This window comes from Nomascus leucogenys, chromosome 17, assembly GCF_006542625.1.
Source record: "Nomascus leucogenys isolate Asia chromosome 17, Asia_NLE_v1, whole genome shotgun sequence".
Lineage (NCBI taxonomy): Eukaryota > Metazoa > Chordata > Mammalia > Primates > Hylobatidae > Nomascus > Nomascus leucogenys.
Genome location: NC_044397.1, coordinates 70395632 through 70422123, shown reverse-complemented (window position 1 = coordinate 70422123; position 26492 = coordinate 70395632). Strand labels below are relative to the sequence as shown.

General features: G+C 35.6%; 1 protein-coding gene across 3 annotated transcripts in view; it reads left to right on the top strand.

Annotated features, from left to right (window-relative positions):
- The window catches only part of NPSR1 (neuropeptide S receptor 1), a 186989-nt gene that overhangs the window by 114809 nt on the left and 45688 nt on the right, over positions 1–26492 (top strand). For 2 of the 3 annotated variants that reach the window (XM_003279195.3, XM_030796830.1), the window contains exon 3: positions 7482–7585. The exons of the other annotated variant lie outside the window; for it this stretch is intronic. In XM_003279195.3, coding sequence (XP_003279243.1) covers positions 7482–7585 — 104 coding nt within the window. The remainder of the gene's footprint in view (positions 1–7481; positions 7586–26492) is intronic. 3 annotated transcript variants of the gene reach the window in all.

Here is a 26492-nt window from a genome sequence, read left to right as displayed (position 1 = left end):
AGAATGGCCATCATTAAAAAGTCAGGAAACAACAGGTGCTGGAGAGGATGTGGAGAAACAGGAACACTTTTACACTGTTGGTGGGACTGTAAACTACTTCAACCATTGTGGAAGTCAGTGTGGCGATTCCTCAGGGATCTAGAACTAGAAATACCATTTGACCCAGCCATCCCATTACTGGGTATATACCCAAAGGATTATAAATCATGCTGCTATAAAGACACATGCACATGTATGTTTATTGTGGCACTATTCACAATAGCAAAGACTTGGAACCAACCCAGATGTCCAACAACAACAGACTGGATTAAGAAAATGTGGCACATATACACCATGGAATACTATGCAGCCATAAAAAATGAGGAGTTAATGTCCTTTGTAGGGACATGGATGAAACTGGAAACCATCATTCTCAGCAAACTATCGCAAGGACAAAAAACCAAACACCACATGTTCTCACTCATAGGTGGGAATTGAACAATGAGAACACATGGACACAGGAAGGGGAACATCACACTCCGGGGACTGTTGTGGGGTGGGGGGAGGGTGGAGGGATAGCATTAGGAGATATACCTAATGCTAAATGACAAGTTAATGGGTGCAGCACACCAACATGGCACATGTATACATATGTAACAAACCTGCACATTGTGCACATGTACCCTAAAACTTAAAGTATAATAATAATAATAATAAATCTAAAAAGAAATAAATGAAAACAATAAAAGGCAGTGTTGAAGGCAGTCAAACACTGACTTCTATAGTATGGGTTAAAGCCTAGCTTCACCTCTAACTTTCTCTGAAATCTTAAAATGTTCTAACCTTTCTTATTTTGTTCATCTATAAAATGGAGATTTTATCTCAGTTTGTTGTGAGATTAAATAAGTTAATGATTCTAACTACTTAGAACCTTGCCAAGGATATAATAATTGCTTCATAACCCCTCACAATCATGTTCTGTGTTCTAGAGAAGTCAGGTTAAGGGTAGTAATTCTCTTTTAAACCATGAAGTCTACCTAGAGTTATGTAAGATGTCACCACTGGGGGATGCTGTGTGGTAGGCACATGAAACCTTTGTGTACCGTTTATTGTAACTTCTTGTCTCTAATTATTTCAAAATAAAGTTTTATTTTGTTTTGTTTTTCTTAAAGCCTTTTCAAACCACAATGGCAATTCATTCAATCATGTGCTCAGCACTTGCTGCATGCCATACCCTGAGCTCCTTCTGTTCTAACATTAATAAACCTCATTTTCCAATATTCGAAAAGCAATGAACCAAATGACAGTGTGACTTTCCATTTTTACTATTGCTCTTTAGCAGAAACACAGCAATAAAAATAAACTATTGGAAATGAAATTATGAGTATCCTAGATTAATCCCCAAAGTTGCAGTTTCTTTTGTTGTTCAGCTGTTTGATTTTCTAAGAGGCTGAACCCAGCCAAGTGCATACTCTATTTCTGAGCAGAGTTCTGCCCAGTTCTCTGTCTGACTAGAATCACACAGAGACAACAAATCTCTCATAAAGCCTAATGGTGCTTCTCAACAGAGTCATGATTGGAATTCTGAGCTGTATAATTTAATACTAGGGTACAGCCCATGGGTAGTACAGAAAAGAGTCAATACTTGCCTTGTCTTTGTACAACCAGGATGTATGTCTGTGTGACAATAATGAAAACTCAATTTCAGCCCCCATTCACCCTTCCACAACAGCAGGGGCAGGGCACCCTAGAGCATAAATAATCTGAACAACCCTGTGTTGAGGGCCTGCTGAAGATGCTTAACATCCGTGGTCCCATCCACTAATTGTCTGCCATCAATCACAACTTGACAGTTACAAGTAAATTTCTTGTGTTCTCTGCATATGCCTGCCTTTCTCATTGTGTAAAAACAGCTCTACCTCCATCTGCTAGTCACTACCAATCATTCTTGCCAAGATGGTGATTCCTCTTCTTGCCTGCTAGTCCCTAGACACAAAGAGTCCAAAGTGCCCTGGTGGCAGCCATAGCTTTTAGTTCAATGGTACCTTTGCTATGTTCCCTGGCAGAAGTACACTTCCTTTGGTTACCAGGACCTCCAATTTGAAGAGCACAGAGGTGCAGATGAAGAAGTGCAAAGCCCTTCAGTGGGTCAATGGGAGTGATGTTAACTGAGGCTATTTCTTCCTCTACCTTGATTCTAAGACCTATGTATACTTACTGTTAGGGACCCAACACCATGAAGTGGGCTCTGATTTAACACATATGCTGCACTTTAAAGGGTGGGACCCTAACTTTCAGAGCATTACCTATAAGTGGCACTTCATATGTTCCTTCAGTAGTTCATTCTAGGGCTCTAAAAGTACAGCTACTTCTGTCTGGTGTAGTATGTAATACAAACAGTAAGTTCTAGGATCATGAGCCATCCTACAGCCCCTTCACTATTAAGCGGGTCCCCTGATCACATACTATGTTGTGTGGATTTCCATTCTTGTTTGGTAATCTAAAAGCCCCCAGATAATAGTTAGTTGTGTTGACTACGACTCAGAGATCAGGAAAGGAAAGCTTATACCCACAATAAGTGCATCACTGGAAGGATGGACAGCTGGCTGCTGCAGGACAGAAGGGACCCAATGTAGTCAACTTGCCACAAATCAACCAGTCGATCTCCTGAAGACCTAGTAACCTATTGAGGGCTCCTTGTTGGTCTCTCTTGTTAGCAAGTTGGACATTCAAAATCAGCAATAGCTAGATTTGCCAGGATAATTTGTAGTCCATTGTATTGGCTAATGAGTAGTCTTGCTCTCTGCCACTGTGGCCACTCTATTCATGTGCCCATCATGTGGTACTTAATCCAAGACAAAGCCTGGATAATATCAACTGGACATGTTACCTTGTCTATTTGTTTTTTCAGTGCTTCTTGTGTACTTGATGCTTTCCAATTAGTGTTAAATGCATGACACAAAAATCTTCACACATTGTGCCCACTCCCATAGTCCCAACCATATGTCTCTGTCTCAGACTCTTGTTTCCATTCTCCAAGTCCCTTTCATTCAGGTCCCTGTCTACACAGCTAGACTATTGGCTACTGTGCACAAACCTACACATATATTCCAACCTTAGGCCAATTTTTCTTCCACACAAAATAGATAACCATATTCATCGCTTGCAGCTTCATTCATTGGGAAGATCTTCCTTCTCCACTGTCTTCCAAGGCTACCCCATAATTCAGCTGTACTTCAGTGACCATCTATTTTTGCTTTACAGCTACATAAGGAACTAATCCATTGTTAACTAGGATTGGCCTTTTACCTCCCTTTCAGCTAGTCATAGAGAACCCCCATATAGCCATAAGTGTGAGCTATGCAAGGGCACTGGTACAACCATAGTGGGTGACATGGAGGCATCTGTGCTACTTGCTCATGCAGCCTCCTCATGCCAGTCTAGTCCCATATGGGTTTGATCCCAGATGTGCCATTTCCATTTTCCAATAGAAGGCTATGGGACACGTCTGAGTGTACGACTTAGTGCATTGGCAATAATCTAGCTCATAATGGTCAGTTCCAAATACATTTAGTGCCCATTATCAGCCATTCCATCTTGACCAAGGCTCAGCAACATTCTAGGAAGGGTTTCTCAAAAGGTATATAACTTTATACTGAAAATGGATGGCATTGCTTCAGAGCCCTAGGGGCCTGCATTCTGATTCTTTCACTTGGGCATCCATCAACTCCAAACTGTACCTTTCCCCACTAACAAATTCAGTGCCATAGGGTCAGCCAGATCATATGCCCCAAGTAGCAGGGTTGCTTATACTGCAGCCCACAGATGCTGCAGAGCCCTTTCTTGCTCCAGGCCCACTCAAAGCTGTGAGACTTCTATGTAGTTCAGTATATGGGACCAAAAAATATTCCTAGATGTGGAATGTGTTGCCTCCAAAACACAGAGGCCTACCAGGTATCTTGCTCTATTTATTGAGATTGAGAATGTAACATACAGCAATTTAACTTTTACTTGAAAATGCAGTGGTGGGGGTGGTATTCTAGCAGACTTTCACTACTGAACCACTAAAAACTTTACCAATGTGGCATGTTCCTGAATTTTCACAGGGTTTATCTCTCACCCTCCAGAGTGTATGTGTTCTACCAAGGCCTCTAATGTATTAGACACTTCTTGTTGACTCTTAATGACATCTTTGATGTAAATGGATCAATGTGATATTCTACAGAATGTTCAGATGGTCCGTCTCTTCAGACCTTATTATGACAGATGTTTGAAGAGGTAACATAGCCATGGGCAAAGCAGAAAATGAATATTATTGTCTGTTTCATGTGAATACAGACTCTGATTTTTTTGCATTTGTCTTTGTCTGGTTTTGGTATCAGGATAATATTGGCCTCATAGAATGAGTTTGGAAGTATTCCCTCCTCCTCTATTTTTCAGAATAGTTTGAGTAAGATTGATATTAGTTCTTCATTAAATGTTTGGTATAATTCAGCAGAGAAGCCATCAGTTCCTGAACTTTTCTTTATTGGAAGACATTTTATTATAAGATCTTGTTATTTGTTATTGTTCATAGTTCAATCTTGGTACATTATATGCATTAGGAATTTGTTCCTTTCTTCTATAACTTCCAATTTATTTATTTGAGTCTTCTCTCTTTTTTATTAGTCTGGCTAAAGGTTTGTCAATTTTGCATGACATTTCAAAAATCCAACTTTTTGTTTCATTTATATTTTGTATTGTTTTCTTCATTTCAGTTTATTTATGCTCTAATATTTATTATTTATTTTCTGCTACTAATTTTGAGTTTGTTTTGCTCTTCCTTTTCTAGTCCTTTAAGATGCATTATTAGGTTGTTTATTTAAAGTTTATCTTCTTTTTCGGTGTAGGTACTGATAGCTACAAACTTCCGTTTTAGTGCTTTTGCTGTATCCTATAGATTTTGGTATGTTGTGTTTCTATTATCATTTGTTTCAAGAAATTTTTAAATTTTTTTCTTAATTTCTTCATTGACCCACTAGTCATTCAGGAGCATATGGTTTGATTTCCATGTATTTGTATAGTTTCCAAAATTCCTCTTGTTATTGATTTCTAGTTTTATTCCATTATGGTCAGAGATGATGCTTCATATTATATTATTTTATTTTGTTTTGATGTTTTCAGGCTTTTTAGTGATTTAACATATAGTCTACTCTTAAGAATGACCCATGTGCTGTGGAAAATAATGTGTATTCTACAGCTGTTGTTTGGTCTGTAGTGCAGGTTAACTCTCATGTTTCTTTACCAATTTTCTGTCTGGAAGATCTGTCCAATGGTGAAATTGTGGTGTTGAAGTCTCCAGCTATTATTGTATGGGGTTTATATCTCTCTTTAACTCTAACAATATTTAATTTATATGTCTGGGTGCTCCAGTGTTGGGTGCATATATACTTACAATTGTTATATTCTCTTGCTGAATTGACCCCTTTTTCACTATATAGTAACCATCTTTATCTCTTCCTATAGTTTTTGTCTTGAAATCTATTTTGCCTGATATAAGCATAACTAGCCCTGCTCTTCTGTGGTTTCCATTGACATGGAATATCTTTTCCCATCCCTTTATTTTCTGCCTATGTGTGCCTTGTGTCTTTATTGGTGAAGCATGTTTCTTGTAAGCAACAGATCATTGAATCCTTTTTTTTCTTTTCAATCCATTCAGCCACTTGATGACTTTTGATTGGCAAGTCTCAGAGTCTCATCCAAAGTCTTCAATGTACCTGGGTATTGCTGCTGGTTATTCTGAGCCCAAGGACTCTTTAGTTAGCAGGTGATGAATGCTGCCAAGACTATGTCCTTCCCTTCAAGGCAGTAGTTTCCCTTCTGGCCTAGGGCATGTCTAGAAATGCCATCCCGGAGCTAGGGCCTGGAAAGGGGGCCTCTCAGAGCTGACCAGTGCCCTCTGCTGTTGTGACTGTGCTGGTATCCAAGATGTAAGACAAAATCCTTCCTACTCCTTCCTTCTCCTTCTCCTTCTCCTCTCCTTAAGTGGAAGAAAGGGATCTCTTTTGGAGCTGTGAGAATTGCAGCCTGTGGTTAGGGGAGGAGTAGTGCCAGAACTCCCTTAGCCACCCAAGCTGGTATCTCAGTAGGCCATGTACCTCCCCAGTGTACTGGCTCTAGGCCCAGTTCAGAACTAGAACTTGCTTGAAAGTTGCACTCCTTGTGGCCTAGACTGACTTTCAAGTGTATTTAGAGCCCTAGAGCACTTTAGCTTGCAGTGGTAAGGCTTGTGGGAACTCAAGTTCTGACCACCAGGATTGGTGATTTCCTTTCGGCTAGAGCTAATATAAATGCTGTCTCCATGGGGTGGGGCATCAGCTGAGTTTGGCCCAGTTTTCTTTTATGCTATAATAGGACAGCACTAAGTTCAATGCCTCACAATTGCTGTGCTTTTCTCCCCTAGCACCTAGGAATGCTCTCCACACCCTGCTGCCATTGCTGGGGGATGGGAGAGGGGTGGCGTCAGAGATTTAAAAGAGTTTTGTTTTTTTTTCCTACTTCTTCAGTGCCTCTTTCAGCAATATGAAGTTAAAACCAAGAACTATGAGAGCTCACCTGATTTTTGGTGCTTACAAAGCTACTTTTTTTGTGTGTAGATAGTTGCTAAATTAGTGTCCTTGCTGAGGGAGGAAGAGGGAACGATCAGTGGAGCCTTCTATCCTGCAATCTTGCCTGCAGCACTCTTTTGAGAAAGATTCTGGATTATGTGATAAATTAGTGATGTCTGTCATGGAGGGGTGAGGGGCAGTTTTTAGACACATAGCCTATTTTGCCATTTCTGCTATAAACATCTGCACAGCTTTACAATCTGTAACTATAGAATTGAGTACAGATGACCTGCCCACAAGAGGACAAATATCCTGACCTTGGCCTTAGTGCCTCCGTAATTCAACCAAGTACATTAATTAAATGGCTAGATCATACACTTGCTGTTTTCCAAGGGCAGAGGTTGAAAGTGGAAAGGAGAAGAAAGCAAAGAAACCTGGGAGGAGGGGGACTGAGACTGGGCATAAGGAGAAACAAGAGGTCCAATTTGGAACATAATGGGTGTAGTAAGGGGAATTTTAAAGTATTCTCCAAAGACAACAATTTTGCTTTTCTCAATTTTGTCCTCTTGATTCTCACACAGTGCTTTCTTTAGTAGAGACCTACATACCCTGAAAACTTCTGTTCTGTGACTTAAAAAGTCAACTCTATGATTAGCATGATTCCTCTTCAGTCATTACTGAAATTCTTCCTAGGTGGTTACATTTAAGTGGTAAGAAGCTGCAATAATATAAGTCAAAGAAGTCCTACCTTGCTTTGCATTTCCTCAGTAGCCATCTGATAAAGCAGGAAGGAAAAAAATAAAAAATGAACCTCCCCAGGATTTCATTTCTAATGTGGCTTAGCTGCAAATTTGAGAAATAAAAAATAAAAATAAAATGAAACCCTGAATGTAAGCACTTGTATGTTTTTGTTAGATTCTTTCACAGGACTGGTCAACATCTTGACAGATATTATTTGGCGATTCACTGGAGACTTCATGGCACCTGACCTGGTTTGCCGAGTGGTCCGCTATTTGCAGGTATGTCACACCTTCCAAATGTGATGAGACAAACTGATACCAGAGTTAGCTTTTAGATTTATCATAAGGAAAATAATATAAAACCTTGCATTCCTATGCATCAAACTGCCTGCTTTCTCCTAGGTAGAAGGGCAGTGAAAATTTGAAAGATTTTTAATGTATTTCCTTGCTAAAAATAGTATCTATATAAAGAAAACGCAAACGAGCCACAAACAAGCAATGCTAAGGATGCAAAGCATTCATATTTCAAATGTTAAATAAAATGTCTGGGTCGATATTAAGGATTTTGGCATATTGTGGATAATCTCCAAAAAGTTTGTTAATTATATTTACCTTTCACTTCTCAAATGAACTCAACACTGGCTACTGTTCTTTTCTGTAAACCAAGGGGAATTTGTTAGAACATAACTATTACCTATTGAATTACTGCCTAAATTATACTTTTTAAAGTATCTATTGGCATTTGAATTTTTTCCTCTCAAATTTCCTATTTTCCTTTTTGAATGATTTTATAACTGAGAGACTTTTTTTTAGTTTTTCTAAGATCTATTTTTAGATTAAAGATATTGATGCTTCAAATGTCAATCTTCTTCATTGTAAGCCACATTTATGTATCATATGTATATTTGATTTAAAATATTACATATATACATATTTACATATATACATACTTATTAACATGCATTAGATGTTTATAATATAGATTTAGACACTTCAACTAAGTATGGAAGGAATGGATTATTTCATAACTGGTATTAGGTTTGATGTGCTGTTTCTGAGTTCCTAAAATTACTTTTTATTAATATATTTTTATTCTGATGCTAGTACTTCAGGTCTAAATTATTATAGCTTTATGTGTATATAACACATTTCTAAAAAGCTTTATCCTGCTAGATTCCATTTGTTAGTAGAATCTTTTAGGATCTTTGTATATATATTCAAAGTAAAATCATAATTTTTTTCATTGGTTTTATTATTTTCAGGTCATGGTAATGAAGTTATTCCATATTCAGAAAATGAATATGGAATAGTTACAGTTACAATCTTCTTTTGTTCTCTGAATATAACTTTGAAAGTTTGGTATGTCTGAAAGAGCCTTTACCATTATGTACAGCTAGTATTTTCTCAGGGGAAATTTTTAAAAACATATTTCAATTTCTTTCTGAGGATATTTGCTTCCTTGTAAATAAATGCTTTCAATTGCTTATATTAGTAACCAATTGCTGAGACACAAATTATGACAAAACTTAGTGGCTTAAAACAATAAACATTTATTATCTCACAGTTTCTATTAGTCAAGAATTCAGGAACAGCTTGGCTAGGCAGATCTGGATAAAGGCTTATCAAAAGGTTCAGTCAGATGCTTTGTGGTACTGTAGTCATCAGAATGCATGGCTGGGACTGGACAAGATCGATCACTCACATAGGTGGTAAATTAGTACTGGTTTTAGTGGAATACTCAGTTCTCCACATGGGCCTCTCTATAGGTACATTTTAGTGTCCTCACAACATAGTAGTTGGCTTTTCTAAGAATAACCTATTCAAGTGACCAAGGTGGAAGTGGGAATGTATTTTATGAACTAGTCTCAAAGGTCATACACCATCACTTTCATATGACTATTTTGGTTGTACAAATCAACTCGGATTCAGTATGGGGAAAGAAGAACCACAAAACTAGGAAGCAAGGATTATTTTCGACATGTTGGAGGTTGGCAACCACACTATCTTCATATTTTTCCAAAGCATTTGATAACCTATGGTTTCTCCTAATCGTTAACTTTAAAATGTCTTCTTGATTTATAAATATTCATGTCAGTAAAATTTTTTCTAACTCTATCTACAATAAATGTTAAGATAATACTATATATAAAATATATCTTTTGACATAGGGAAAATGATAAAGAAATTCTGATAACTCTTCTATAAAGAAAGCAAGAAAATTGGCAAAAAATATCAGAATCAAATTTGTAAGACTCTGGAAATTAATCAAACACTTGCAATTACCCAGGGAGCATTTATTCAGGAAAATGGCTGAATCTCAGTGAGAAAAATGAGCTTTGTGGTGCTTTGGCTTGCATTATTCTCATCCCCCAGTATCGAACTCTGTAATAGCCTTAAAAAGTAATAGCTCTCATTCATAGTGAAAACAAATTGTCTGGCAGCCACTGTAGAAAGCAAAACAGGGATAGAGCCCTTCCAAATTCCCAAGAAATTGCCATTATTTGACATGTCTGGCAGTTCTCTGGAAGACTCCACTTGCAAGGCTGTCTTTATTTTACTTAAATTAGAACTCGCCCACTGTGAAAAACCTTTCTCCTCTGGGCATTCGTCAAAACAGTTACAGGCAATTGATTAACTTTGCTTATGACTAAGGTATTGGATAATAGTCAGGGAAAAAAATAGACTAATCAAAGCTTAAAAACATAAGCTGAGTAATGAGATATCCAAAGGGGATTTGAAAATCTCTGACATACTCCCAAAAATCTAGAAGACCAGGTATATGCCCTGGACTATGCTCATCCTAAGGAAGAAATAGAGAAGGCACTGAGCTGTCACCTGTGAATGACCTTGAGGCTTTGTGCAAGCAGGAAGTGAGGGCAAAGACAGAATTGTAAGTTGCCTGGCTAAGTGTCAAAATCATGCTCCAACATTCACAGACTTCCTCTGCAATGAATGGGGGAATTAATAGTTTCTAGAATTTAAGAAAATCTCTGTTTAGGACCTATCACCAAGATCATGGAGTAGGAGATATTCATCCCTCCAAAGCATTCAAGTATAGACAGCTATTCACAAACTAAAATAGCCCAGAGAGGACTCAAGGGCCCATTAAAGAATTTGCAGCAACATCGTGAAGGAAAAAATGGAGAATAACCACATAGAAAGAATGGCTGGTGTGATTGGCATACCTAAGAGGCCATGATTTGGCTAAGAACAAAGAAGAAAGGTGGAAGCTATCAATATTAGACACAGAAAAGACCAATATTGTCTCTAGTGGCCTGCTCCACAGGAGACACTAGCATCTTTTCCCACTGAGTAACCAACAGTCATTCCTGCAAGAGAACCCCAGAGGGGGAGATGTGGCTATACCTTCCTCCTATCCCCCAAGAAGCAGTTGCCGTTGAGCTGCTTTGGGAATGGGGTCACCACCTCTCCCAACCATGTGTAAGCTCCAGCCCTGGAGCCATGGCCACCCTGGGAATGCCCACACTCCAGACTGATAGTCTGACTACATTGGGCTCACCCATGTTTTTAACACCACAGCCAGCACCATAGTAAGCTAGTTAACACTCCAAGCCCCAATGTTAAACTCTGCCTGCATGTGTCCACATTCCAGACACTGACTTAACCACCATAGAGAGCTAGCCCCACCCAGGCCTCAGAGCCATTATAATTCTGTGCATACCTGTGCTCTCATTCTTGTCTCCTTGACTAATTCATATGTATACTATTACCAACATTACAGCAGGGGCACCTGTGCCCTGGGCAACAGCTCAGCCATAGAGAGCTATGCCTTGCCCCAACCCTGAAGCCACTGAAAGACTGTGTTCTCAGCTCCCACACTACTTTGCATGTGCACTCATGCCTCACATACTATACCATGCAGCAGAAGGGGCATCTGCACCTTGAGCACCAGTGTCATTACCACTGTAATCCCAGAGCCATAATCTCTCCATGTGAGCCCATGCATCAGACCTCAGTTTCATGGCTACTCCATGAGTGTCACCCATCAGACACTGGTGGTACTGCCACTATGAGAGGCTCTACAAGCCAGATCTAGTACCAAGAGAAATCTTCTCAGCTCCAGCTTCCCTGGTGGGGGGAAAGATCAGAAGAACCTTAGCAGCCATCACCACTGAGGACCCTATCAATTCTTGCTGCTACTGCCAATATCCACTGCTTTGGCCACTGAAGATCCTTATGATCTTTGTCAACTCTGACCCGAGCTGAAAAAGCTACACAGAGACTAAAAATCTGCACCATCACTGATGCTACCCCACCCAACAAACCCTCCCCCATAGGGTATGGTCTTTCCATAGTGAACTAGTTCATAAAATCTGAAAGGTGATTCTTTTTGGTTTCGTTAATGTTTATTTTTCCCTTATATTGATGTGTGTGCATTTGACTGCTTTACCAAATGCACACACATCAATATAAGGCAAAAATAAACATAAAAAACAGACATAACATCATCAAAAGAACACAGTAATTTTACAGTAATTGGCCCCAATGAAATAGAGATATATGCGGTGCCTGACCAAAAAAAATCAAAATAATTGTTTTAGGAAAGCTTAGTGAACTTAAAGTACAGAGAAGCAATTCAATGAAATCAGTAAAACAGTACAACCAAAACAAAGAAATAAAGAGAGAGATTGAAATTATTTTTAATCAAATATAAATTCTGGAGCTAAAAAACATAATAAATAAACTAGACAGAATCGACAGCAGAAATTATCAAGTAGACAAAGAATCTGTGAACTGAAAAACAGGTTATTTGAAAATATACAACTAAAGAAGAAGAAAGAAAAAAGAATGAGAAAAGATGAAGAAAGCTTAAGAGATTTATGAGGCAGCATCAAAAGAGAAAATGTGCAATGCATTAGTCCATTCTCATGCTGCTATAAGAACGTACTCAAGACTGGGTAATTTATAAAGGAAAGAGGTTTATTTGACTCACAGTTCTACAGGGTTGGGGAGGCCTCAGGAAACTTATAATCATGGTGGAAGGGAAAGCAAACATGTCCTTCTTCACAAGGTGGCAGGAGAGAGAAGAATAAGAACTGAGCAAAGGGGGAAGCCCCTTATAAAACCATCAGATCTCATGAGAACTTACTGTCATGAGAACATACCATGGGGGAAAACCACCTCCATGATTTAATTACCTCCCACTGAATCCCTCTCACGACATGTAGGGATTATGGGAACTAAAATTCAAGATGAGATGTGGGTAGGAACATAGCCAAACTATATCATACGAGTTATAGGAGTTATAGAAGGAGATGAGAGAGACAAAAAAATAGAGATTATTTAAAGAAATAATAGCAGAATAGTTTGCAAATCTGGGGAAAATATAAATATGCAGGTGTACAAGAAGGTCAGAAGTTTCTAATCAGATTCAATGAAAATAAGACTACATCAAGACATATTATAATCAAACTGTCAAAAATCAAAAACATAGAGAAAATCCTGATAACAGCAAGAGAGAAGAGGCAAATCACATATAAGATAGTTATAACAAGGCTAGCAGAAAATTTCTCAGCAGAAACCTTGCAGAACAGGAGAGAATAGAAGAACATATGTAAGGAAGGAAAAACAAACTGCCAACCAAAAATATTTACCCAACAAAGCTGTCCTTTAGGAATCAAGTAGAGAGAAAGATTTCCCCAGAAAAAGAGCAAGCTAATTAGTGACATGAAAATATATATAAGTATATCACTCACTGTTAAAAGTAAGTACATTTACAATACTCTAATACTGTAATGGTTTTGTGTAAATCACTGATATCATTAGGATAAAGGCTAAAAGACAAAACTATTAAAAATAATAATAGCTACAATATAGGTATACCTCAGAGATACTGTGGATTCAATTCCAGAATGCCTAAATAAAGCAAATATCACAATAAAGCTAATCAAAATATTTTTGTTTCCCAGTACATATAAAAGTTATCTTTACATTTTACTGTAGCCTTTTAAATGTGTGATAATATGTCTAAAAAGTATATATGTTAATTTAAAAATACTTAATGGCTAAAATAAAAGGATTAACAATCATCTGAGCCTTCATCAAATATTGGCCTTTTTACTGCTGGAAGGTCTTGCTTTGATGTTAATGACTGCTGACTCATCAGGGTGGTGGTTGCCAAAGGTTGAGGTGGCTGTGGCAATTTCTTAAAATCAGACAACAATAAAGTTTGTTGCATCAATTGACTTTTCCTTACATACAAAAAATTATCTGTAGTATGCAATACTGTTTGATAGCATTTTACCCAGAGTAGAACTTCTTTCAAAATTGGAGTCGATTCTCTCAAATCTTGCCACTGTTTTATCAAATACATTTATGTACTAGTTTAAATTATTTGGTATCATTTCAGCAATGTTCACAGCATTATCACCAAGAGTAGATTCCATTTCAAGAAATCACTTTCTTTGCTCATCCATAATAAGCAACTCCTCATCCATTCAAGTTTTATTAAGAAAGTGAAGCAATTCAGTCACATCTACACACTCCACTTCTAATTCTATTTCTCTTGCTATTTCCACAACATTTGCAGTACGTTTCTCCAGTGAAATCTTGAACCATCAAAGTCATTCATAAGAGTTGGAATCAACCTTCTAAACTCCTGTAAATGTTGATACATTCACCTTCTCCCATAAATCATGAATGTTCTTAATGATATCTAAGTAGTGAGTCCTTCTGGAAGGTTTTCAATTTCCCTTGTCCCGATCCAGCAGAGCAATTACTATCTATGGCAGCTATGGCCTTACAAAATGTATTTCTTAAATAATAACACTGGAAAGTCAAAATTACTCCTTGATCTATGGGATGTAAAATGGATGTTGTGTTAGCAGAAATGAAAACAAGCTTAATCTTTTTGTTCATCTTCATCAAAGCTCTTGGGTAACAATGTGCATTGTCAATGAGCAGTGATATTTGGAAAGGAATCTTTTTTCTGAGCAGTAGATATCAACAGGGAGCTTAAAATATTCAGTAAACCATGCTGTGAACAGATGTGCTGCCCTTTAGGCTCTGTTGTTTTATTTATAGAGCACAGGCACAGTAGATTAGTCTAATTGTTAAGGGCCCTAGGATCTTTAGAATGATCAATGAGCATTGGCTTCAACTCAAAGTCACCACCTGCATTAGCTGCTAAAAAGAGTATCATCATGTCCTTTGAAGCTTTGAATCCAGGCATTAACTTCTCTCTAGCTATAGAAGTGCTAGATGGCATCTTCTTCTAGTATCTGACTGTTTGTTTCCACTGAAAAACTATCGTTTACTGTAGCCACCTTCATCAGTTATCTAACCTCAATATTCTGGATAACTTAATGCAACTTCTATATTATCACTTGGTGCTTTACCTTGCATGTTTATGTTACAGAGACAACTTCTATCCTTAAACCTCATGAAACAAACTATGCTAGCTTCAAATTTTTCTGCTGCAGCTTTCACATCTATCTCAGCCTTCATAGAGGTGAAGAGAGTTTAAGAACTTGCTCTGGATTAGGCTTTGGCTTAATGTTGCAACTAGTTTGATCATATATCCAGACCACTAAAACTTTCTCCATATCAGCAGTAAGTTTGTTCCATTTTCTTATAATTTGTGTGTTCACTGAAGTAGTCATTTTACTTTTCTTCAAGAAAGTTTCCTTTACATTCACAACTTGGCTAACTGGCACAAAACTAAGCTTTTGGCCTATCTTGGTTTCTGGCATGCTTTCTCTCCCTAAGCTAAGTCCTTTCTAGCTTTTGATTTAAAGTGAGAGATGTGTGACTCTTCCTATCACTTGAACACCTAAAGACAATTTCAGGGCTATTTATTGGCATAATTTCAATATTACTGTGTCTCAGAGAATAGGAACATCTGAGGAGAGGGAGACAGATGGAGGAACAACCAGTTGGTGGAACTGTCAGTATGCACGCAACATTTATCAGTTAAGTTTGTCACCTTATATGGATGCGGTTTACAGCACCACAAAACAATTACAACAGTATCATCAAACATCACTTGATCACAGATAGCCTTAATGGACGTAATAATAATAATAATGAAAAAGTTTGAAATAACCAAAATATGACACAGACATGAAGTAAACACATACTGATGGAAAAATGACAGACTTGCTCAACACAGGGTTGCCACAAACCTTCAATTTGCAAAAAAATGCACTATCTGTGAAGAACAATAAAGTAAATCATGACAAAATGAGGCATATTTGTAGTGTGTTAAGGGATATACTATATAAAAAATTTAAATTGTGACATCAAAAACTAAAATGGGGGTGGTAGAGTAAAAGTGTAGAGTTCTTGTATGTAATCAAAGTTAAGTTATTATCATTTTAAAATCGCTGGTTATAACTATAAGACATTCCTTTGTAAGTCTCAAGGTAACCACAAAGCAAAACCTGTAGTAGATACATGAAAGATAAAAAGTAAGGAATCAAAGCATACCACTAGAGAAAAGCATCAATCACAGAAGAAGACAGAAAAAAAAATACATGATAGCCAGAATACAATTATCAAAATGGCAATTTAGGGCATATATAGCTGAAAGTAAATAGATGGAAAAAGATATTCCATGCAAGTGGAAACAAAATAGATGAGGGGTTGCTACACTTACATCACACAGAATAGACTTTAAGTCAAAAACAGTAAAACAGGGCAAATAAGGTCATTGTATAATAATAAAGGGATTATTTCATCAGGAAGAAATAACAATTGTAAATATATATGGACCCTACACTGGATCACCTAAACATATAAAGCAAATATTAATAGACCTGAAGAGAGAAATAGACTGCAATAAAATCGTAGGTCTTCAAAATCCCACTTTTAATAGACAGATTATCTAGACAGATAATCAGTAAAGAACCATTGGACTTAAACTACACTTTAGACCAAGTGAACCTAATAGACACATATAGAACATTTCACCTAGTGGCAGCAGAATATATAATCTTTTGAAGCACCCAAGGAACATTCTCCAGGATAATCATAGAGTATGCCACAAAACAAGTCACAACAAAATTAAGATTGAAATATATAAATTATTTTTTCAAAAACAATTATATGAAACTAGTAATCAATAATAGAAGGAATTTCAGAAATGTTACAAACATGTTAAAATTAAACAACATACTCCTCAACAATAAATAGGTCAAAGAAGAAATTAAAAGCAAAATTTTAAAATATCTTAAGATAAATGAAAATGAAAACACATCATAGCAAAGCTTATGGGATGCAACAAAAGCAGGTCTAAGAGGGGAGTGTATACCAATAAATACCTACATCAAACAAAAGATTTAAAATAAATAACCTAATATTACAACTTAAGTAACTAGAAGAAGAAGAAGAGTCGGGTTTCTCTTTAGTAAGAGGGCAGAAATAATAACAATTAGAGAAGAAAGAAAACAAATGGAGACTAGAAAAACAATTGAAAAGATCAATGAAGAGTTAGTTTCTTGAAAAGATAAAATTGACAAACCTTTAGCTAGAATAACTAGGAAAAGAAGAAAACTCAAATAAAATTAGAAATGAAAGCGGAGACATTACAATTGATACCACAGAAACAAAAAGCATCATAAGAGGCAACTATGAAAAACTAAATGTCAGCCAGGTGTAGTGGCTCATGCCTGTAATCCCAGCACTTCGGGAGGCCAAGGCAGGCAGCTCACCTGAGGTCAGGAGTTTGACACCAGCCTGACCAACATGGAGAAACCCCATCTCTGCTAAAGATACAAAAATTAGTCAGGCGTGGTGGTGGGCGCCTGCAATCCCAACTACTCAGGAGGCTGAGGCAAGAGAATCCCTTGAACCCAGGAGGCTGAAGTTGCAGTGAGCAAAAAAAAAAAAAAAAAAAAAAAAAAATTGATAACCTAGAGGAAATGGATAAGTTCCTAGACACACAAAAACTACCAAGACTTTGAGTATTGAAGGAATGGAAAATCTGAACACACCAATACTAAGGAGATTTAATCAGTAATAAAATGTTTCCATTCCAAGAAAAGGCCAGGATCAGATGGCTTCACTGCAAAATTCTACCAAACACTTAGAGAAGAACTAATAGCAATCTTTCTCAAAGACTTCCCCCAAAAAAGTGAAAAAAGTGTTTACTTCCAAACTCATGTTACAAAGTCAGCATTACTCTGATAACAAAGTCAGACAAGATAGTATGAGAAAATTACAGGGCAATAACCCTGATGAACATAGGTTTAAAAATCCTCAACAAAATACTAGCTAACATATTTCAATAGCACATTTGAAGTATTATTCACCATGATTAAGTGTAATTTATTCCTGGAATGCAATGATAGTTTAACATACACAAATTAATAAATGTGACATGCCACATTAACAAAATGAAAGATAAAAGGCATATGATCATCTTAATAGATGCAGAAAAAGATCATGACAAAATTCAATATCTTTTTGTAGTAAAAATGCTCAGCAAATTAGGTACAGAAGAGAAGTGCTTCAACAAATAAAGACCACATATGACAAGTCCACTGCTAACATCACAGTCAACAGTGATAAACTAAAAGCTTGTCTTCTAAGATCAGGAACAAGATAAGAATGCTCACTATTGCAACTTCTATTCAACATAGTACTGGAAGTTCTAGCCAGAGAAGTAAGGCGTCATATAATTATATGATGCTTATAATTATATATAATATTATATAAAATATATATTATATAAAATATATAAAATATATATTATATAAAATATATATTATATAAAATATATATTACATAAAATATATATTACATAAAATATATATTATATATTATATAAAATATATATTATATAAAATATATATTATATAAAATATATATATTATATAAAATATATATTATATAAAATATATATATTATATATATACAAAACACTAAACACCACCAAAAATCTGTTAAAACTAACAAATGAATTTACTATAGTTGCAGGATACAAAATCAACATGCAAAGTCAGTAATGTTTCTATACACTAACAATGAACTATCCAAAAAAAAAAAGAATCTATTTACAATAACTCCAAAAAGAATAAAATACGTAGAAATGAAGTTAACCAAGGAGGTGATAGACTTATACATGAAAAACTAAAATATATTGATGAAAGAAATTAAACAAGACAAAAATTGGAAAGGCATCCTGTTTTCATAAATATACAGACTTAATACTTTTAAAGTATATATAAATCAAAGGTATCTACAGATTCAATGCATTCCCTATCAAAATCCCAACAGCATGTTTTACAGAAATTGAGAAAAATTCAAAAATTCAAATTAAATCACAAAAGTCCCAGAATTGCCATGTTAACTTGAGAAAGAACAAAGCTCAAGGCATCACACTTCCTGCTTACAAAAGTATATTATGAAGCTACAGTAATCGAAATAGTGTTGTACTGGCATGAAGACAGACATATAGACAGATGAAACAGAATAAAGAAGCCAGAAATAAATCCATGTATGTATGGTCCACTGATCTTCAACAGTGGTGCCAAAAATAAACAGTGGTGCCAAAAATAAACAATGGGGAAAGGATAGTCTCCTCAAAAATGTGTTGGAAAACTGGACATCTACATGAGAAGAGTGAAATTTAACCCTTAACTTATATAATACAGAAAAAAATCAACTCGAAACAGATTAAGGACTTAAATATAAGACCTTAAACTATAAAATTCCTAGATAAAAACAGGGGAAATGTTCCGTGACATTTCTCTTGGCAGTGATTTTTTTCGATAAGACACCAAAAACTCAAGAAACAAAACCACAAATAGACAAGTGGGACAACATTAAACTAAATAACTCTGGTGCAATAAAGAAAACAATGAATCAAATAAAAAGGTGACCTATGGAATGGGAGTAAATATTTACAAGCCATACATATGATAAAGGGTTAATATCCAAAATATATTAGAAACATCTACAACTCAATTTAAAAAATAGTACCAGGCATGGTGGCTCACGCATGTAGTCCTAGTACTTTGGGAGGTTGAGGCTGGTGAATGGCTTGAGTCCAGGTGTTCAAGACCAGCCAGGGAAACATGGCAAAACCCTATCTCTACAAAAAAACACACACACACATATATATCTACATATATATATATGTTTGTGTATATATACATATGTGTGTGTGTATATATATGTATATATGTGTGTGTGTGTGTGTGTGTGTGTGTATATATATATTAGCCAGGCATGGTGGGTGTGTGTCTGTAGTCCCAGCTACTCAGTCAGCTGAGGTGGTAGGATTGCTTGAACCCGGAGTGTCAAGGCTGCAGTGAGCCATGACAGCACCATTGCACTTCAGCCTGGGCAACAGAGAGAGACCCTGTCTCAAAACAAACAAACAAACAAAGACATAGGCTGTGTGCAGTGGCTCATGCTTATAATACCAGCACCTTGGGAAGCCAAAGCAGGAGGATTTGAGACCAGGAGTTTGAGACCAGCTTGGGAAACATAGCAAGACCCTGTCTCTACAAAAAGTAAAAATAAAAATAAATAACCAGGCATATTGGCATGAGTTAGTAGTCCTAGCTACATGGGAGGCTGAAGTGAAAGGATTACTTGAGCCCAGGAGTTCAAGACCAGCCTGGGCAACATAGTGAGACCCCAACTAGGAAAACAAAAAGCACAGGCAACAAAAGCAAAAATATACAAATGGGATTGCAGGAAACTAAAAAGCTTCTGCACAGCAAAAGAACTATCAACAGAGTAAAGATACAGTCTACAGAATGGGAGACTATATTGGCAAACTATGCATCTGATGAGGAGTCTATATCCAGAATATATAAGAAACTCAAACAACTCAATAGCAAAAAACAAAAAATAAGCCCAATCCAAAAAAAATGGGCAAATGACCTGAATAGACATTTCTCAAAAAATATATATACAAAAGAAGACATACAAATGGGCAACATGTATATGAAAATATGCTTAACATCCCTAGTCATCAGGGAAATACAAATCAAAACCACAGTAAGATATCACCTCAGTCTAGTTAGAATGGCTACTACAGAAAGACAAATGATAACAATTGTCAGCAAGGATGTGGAGAAAGGAAACTCTTACATATTGTTGGTGGGAATGTAAATTAGAACAGTCACTATAAAAACACTATGGAAGTTCCTTGAAAAATTAAAAATTGAACTTCCATATGATCCAGCAATCCCACTAATGGGTATAACCCAAAAGTAATGACATCAGTATGTCAAAGAGACATCTGCTGTCCTGTGTTTATTGCAGCACTATTCGTAATAGCCAAGATATGGCAACAATCTATGTCCATCCATGGATGAATGAATTTAAAAATCATAGTATATACATAATATGCAATACTATTCATTCATAAAAAAGAAAGAAATTGTTTCATCTGTGACAACATAGATGAACCTGGAGAACATTGTGTTAAGTGAAATAAGCTAAGCACAGAAAGAAAACTACCGCATGATTTCACTTATATGTGAAATCTTAAAAAGTTAATCTCATAGAAGCTGAGAGTAGAATGGTGGTTACCAGAAGCTGGTGAGGGTAAGCAAAAGAGGGTATGGGAGAACACTGGTCAATGAGTACAATGTTAAAGTTAAATAGAGGAATAGGTTCTAGTGTTCTATTGCACATCAGGGTGAATATAAAAAAAATAGTATATTATATATTTCAAAATAACTAGAAGAAAGGATTTTAAATGTTCTCACCACAAAGTAATGATAAATGTTTAAGATTGTGGATATTCTAATTACCCTGATTTGAGCATTACACAATATATACATATATCAAAACATCATACTGTACCACATAAATATGTACAATTATTATGGCTCAATTAAAAATAAAATTTTAGAAAGGTTAAGAAAGGAATATTATGAACAATCTTAAATCACAGTTTTTATAATCTAGTTAAGATGGACCAATTCCTTGAAAGATACAGTCTATTATAACTCATACAGGGAGAAATAGGCAATCTAAATACTGTTAATTGTATTAAAGGAATTAATTATTGAATAAACTTCCAAAACAGAAAGTATCAAGCCCAGATGGGTTCACTGGAGTATTCTACCAAACATTTAGGAAAGAAAACTACACCAAGTCTCTACAGTTGCATTGAAATTATAGAAGCAGAGGCAATATTTTCTAACTCATTGTATAAGGTCAGCATTACACTAATACCAAAAGCAGACACAAATATTGCAAGAAAAAAAAACATCAATATATCTGATGAATACAGATGCAAAATTTCTCAACAAATATTAGCAAGTCAATCCAACAATTTATAAAAATAATTATACACTTGAGATAAGCCTGGGCAACATAGCAAGACCCTGTACCTACAATAGATACAAAAATTAGCCAATCATGGTGGTGCATACCTGTATTCCTAGCTACTTGGGAGGTTGAGGCAGGAGGATTATTTGAGACCAGGGGTTAGAGGCTACAGTGAGCTATGATTGTGTCACTGCACTCCAGCCTGGGTGACAGAGTGAGACCCTATCTCTTAAAAAAAGAAAAAAGAATTATACACCACAAACAAGTAAGGCTTATCCCAAAAAAGTAAGACTGGTTCAACATTGGATATCAGTTAATGTAACCCATTATATCAATAGGCTAAAGAAGAAAAGTCACAAGACTATAACAACAGATTTTTAAAAAGTGTTTAACAAATTACACCTATTCATGATTTCAAAAAAAATTCAGTAAACTAGGAATAGAAAGTAATCTTCCTCAACTTGAAAAATAACATCTACAAAACAGCCTTCATCTGACATCATATTTAATAGTGAGAAACTATGAGCTTTCTTGCTAAGATCAGGAACAAAACAAGGATATCCCTCTCACATTCCTTTTCATCATTGTACAGTAAGTCCTAGCTAGTGCAATGAGACAAAAACGGAAATAAAAGATATACTAATTGAAGGAGAGAAATAAAATGTTGCAGGTGACATGACTGTCTATGCAGAAAATCCAAAATAATTAACCAAAAAAATTCTCCCAGAATAGGCAATTAAAGCAAGATTACAGAATATGTTAATATACAAAAGTTCATTGCTTTCCTATATAACAGCAATAAACAAGTATAATTTGATATTAAAAACAATATTATCTGCATTAGCACCCCCCAAAATGAAATAATTAGATATAAATTTAATAAAATATGTACAAGATCTATACAAGGAAAACTATAAAACTTGAATGAAAGTAATCGAAGAAAAACTAAATAAACAAAGAGTTATTCCATGTATACATAGGAGGATTCAATATTGTCAAGGTGTCAGATCTTCTCAACTTACTCTATGTAGATTCAACACAGTCCTAGTCAGTAACCCAGCAAGTTATTTTGTGGATATCAACAAACTGATTCTAAACTTTGTATGAAAGACAAAAGATGCAGAATGGTCAGCATAATATTGAAGGTGAAGAACGAATTTGAAGGAGTGATACTTCCCAAAGTCTATATTTACTATAAAGCTATAGTAATTAAGACAGTGTGCTATTAGTGAAAGAACAAACAGGTCAATGGAACAGAATAGCAAGCCCAGAAATAGTCTGGCATAAATATAGTCAACTGATATTTACAAAAAAGCAAAATACAATGGAGAAAATGTCATAATTTTAACAAATGGTACTGAAACAAGGAGACATCCACACGCCTAATAATAAATCTAAACACAGATCTTATATCCATGACAAAAATGAACATAAAATAAAACCTAGATGACCATGAGTATGGTGATGACTTTTTAGATACAACACCAAAGGCATGACCCATGAAAAAAAGAACTGATAAGCTGGAATTTATTAAAATTAAAATTAAAATTTCTGTTCTGCAAAAGGCAAATCAGAAGCAAACCACAGACTAAAGAGAACATATTTGCAAAAGGCATATCTGACAAAAGATTGTTATTCAAAATATACAGAAGAGCTCTTAAAGCACAACAATAGGTAAATGAACAATCTGATTTTAAAATGGTCAAAAGAACAGACACCTCACCAAAAAATTATACAGAAGGCAAATAAGTAAATGAAAAGATGCTCATATACTTATGAATATCTTTGTTATTAGGGAATTGCAAATTAAAACAACAATGATATAGCACTGCATATTTATTAGAATAATCAAAATCTAAAACATTAACAACACAAAATGCTATTGAGAATGTGAAGCAACAGGAACTTTCACTCATTGCTAGTGGGAATACAAAATAGCACAGCCATTTCAGCGACAGTTTAGTGGTTTATTCCAAAACTATATTCTTACCATGCATTCCAGCAATGGTGCTCCTGGGTATTTACCCAAATAAGTCGAAAACATATATTCCCACAAAAACCTGCATACAAACTTTTATATCATGTTTATTCCTATTTTCCAAACTTGGAAGCAACCAAGATGTCCTTTGGTAGGTAAATGGAGAAATAAGCTGTGATACATCCATACAATGAAATATTATTCAGTGCTAAAAAGAAATGAGCTGTCAAGCTTATTTAAAGGTTACGTGTCTCATGCAAAGACATGGAAGAAACTTATGCATATTAGTAAGCAAAAGTGACAGTCTGAGAAGCTGCATACTGTAGATTCCAACTTTATGATATTCTGGAAAAGGCAAAACTCTGGAGAAAGTGAAAACATTAGTGGTTGCCAGGGGTTGGGGAGAGGGAGGCAGAGCACAGAGGGGGAACAAGGGGCAGTAGAACTACTCTGTACTATAACAGTGGACACATGTCTATACTTTTGTCAAAATACGATATATAACACCAAGAGTGAATCCTAATGTAAACTATGAACTTTGGGTGATAATGATGTGTCAATGTAGGTTCATCCACTGTAACAAATATACCACTCTTGCGTGGAAGCGTGATGGTGAGTGAGGCTCTGTGTGTGGGGGACAGGGGGTTTATGGGAAATCTGTACCTTCTGCTCAATTATGTTATTAATCTAAAACTGCTCTAATAATAAAATCTACTTTTAAAAATGTAATAGAATTCCCAAGAACTGTGGGACAATTACACAAAGTGTAGCACACACATATAACAGAAATACCAAAAAAAGAAAAGAGCAGAAGAAGTATTTGAAGCAATAAAAGATGAAAAATTTTCTAAATTAATGGCAAACACCAATCCACAGATCCAGGAAGCTCAGAGAACACCAAAGCAAAATAAATGTCAGAAAAAATGTACCTCTAGGCATATCATATTCAAACTGCAGAAAACCAAAGACAAAGATAAAATCCTGATAGAAGTTGAGGAGGAAACTTACCGATAAACAAACAATAATAAGAATTTCCTCTGACTTATCAGAAATCAGCCAAGTAAGAAGATAGTATAATAAAATATTTAAAGTGGGAAAAGAATAAAAATCCCCCCGACCTAGAATTCTCTATCGAGTGAAATTATTCTTCAAAAGTGAAGAATAAAGACTTTCTCAGATATACAAAAACAGGAAATTTCTCAAAAGTAAACTTTTCTTACAAAAAATGCTAAAAGAAGTTCTTCAGATAAAGGGGGAAATAATAAAATAATAAGCACAAATCAATATAAAGAAAGGAAGAGCAATTGAGAAGGAATAAATGAAGGCAAAATGAAAGCTACTTTTCTTACTCTTAATTGACCTATAGATAGCTGGTCGACACAAAAATAGCAATAATGCATCGGTAATCATACTTAGGATAAGTGAACTGAATGACAATATTAAAAGAGATGCAGCCCAGGCACGGCGGTCCATGCCTGTAATCCCAGAATTTCGGGAGGCCGAGGCAGGTGGATCACTTGAGGTCAGGAGTTCATGGCCAGCCTGACCAACATGGTGAAACCCCCTGTCTACTAAAAATACACAAATAGGCCAGATGTAGAGGCATGCACCTGTAATCCCAGCTACTCAGGAGGCTGAGGCAGGAGAATCGCTTGAACCCGGAAGGTGAAGGTTGCAGTGATCCAAGATCGTACCACTACACTCCAGCCTGGGTGACAGAATGAGACTCTGTCTAAAAAAAGGGGGGGGGGGTTCAATGCAAAGAGAAATACAATTTAACTAAACAGCTATCAGTTAAAGTTAGCTGAACTATTAATTAAATGGATCTAATTGGCATTTATAGAATACTTCATCCAGTAATAGCAGAATATATCTTCTTATCAAACTTATATGGGATTTCCATCAAAGGAAACTGCATATGGACCATAAAACACATTTTAACAATGTAAAAAATAGAAATTACACAAAGTGTGCTCTCAGAACACACAGAATAGAACTAAAAATCAGTAACAGAAGGATAGCTGAAAATTTTCAAACTGTTCAGAGATTGAACAACACACTTCTAAGTAATACATGAATTGAAGAAGATATCTCAAGAAATATTTTGAAATAAATGAAAATATAACATCATAGTTTGTAGGATGCAGTAAAAGCAGTTCTTTGAGGGAAATCTGTAACACTGAATGGATATATTAGAAAAGAAAAAATATGTGATATTAATAATCTAATCTTATGCCTTAGGAAACTAGAGAAAGAAAAGAAATGTAAGCCTAAAGAAAGCAGAATAAAAGAAATGATAAAAATTGGAGCATAAATTATTAAATTGAAGTAGATTTTAAATTTTCTCTGCAGAATAAGTATGTGATGTAATGAATATGTTAATTAGCTTAACTTAGCCATTCCACATGTATACATAAACACATCATGTTATACAGCATAAACATATACTATTTTGTTTTTCAATTAAAAATTTAATTAATTAAAATCGGAAAAAAATTAATAATTAAATTTAAAACAGGAATTCAATACTGAAAATCAATGAAACCAAAAGCCGTTTCTTTAAAAAGATAATAAAATTGATAAATTTCTAGCCAGGCTAATCAAGAAAAGAAGAGGGAAGCCACAAGTTACTAATATCAGAAATGAAAGAGGGGTCATCACTACTGATTCTGTGGACATTAAAAGAATGATAAATAAATACTATAAACAACTCTATGCCCACAAGTTTGATAGCTTAGATGAAACGAACCTATTCCTTGAAAAGCTCAATCTGCCAAAACTCACATAGAGTGAAATAGATAATTTGAATAGGCCTATACCTACTAAAGAAACTGAATTAATAATTAATAATCTTCCACAAAAGAAAACACCAGTCCAGATGGGTTCATTAGTGAATTCTGTCAATCATTTAAGAAAAAAATGATAACAATTATCTGCAGTCTTCTCTAGAAA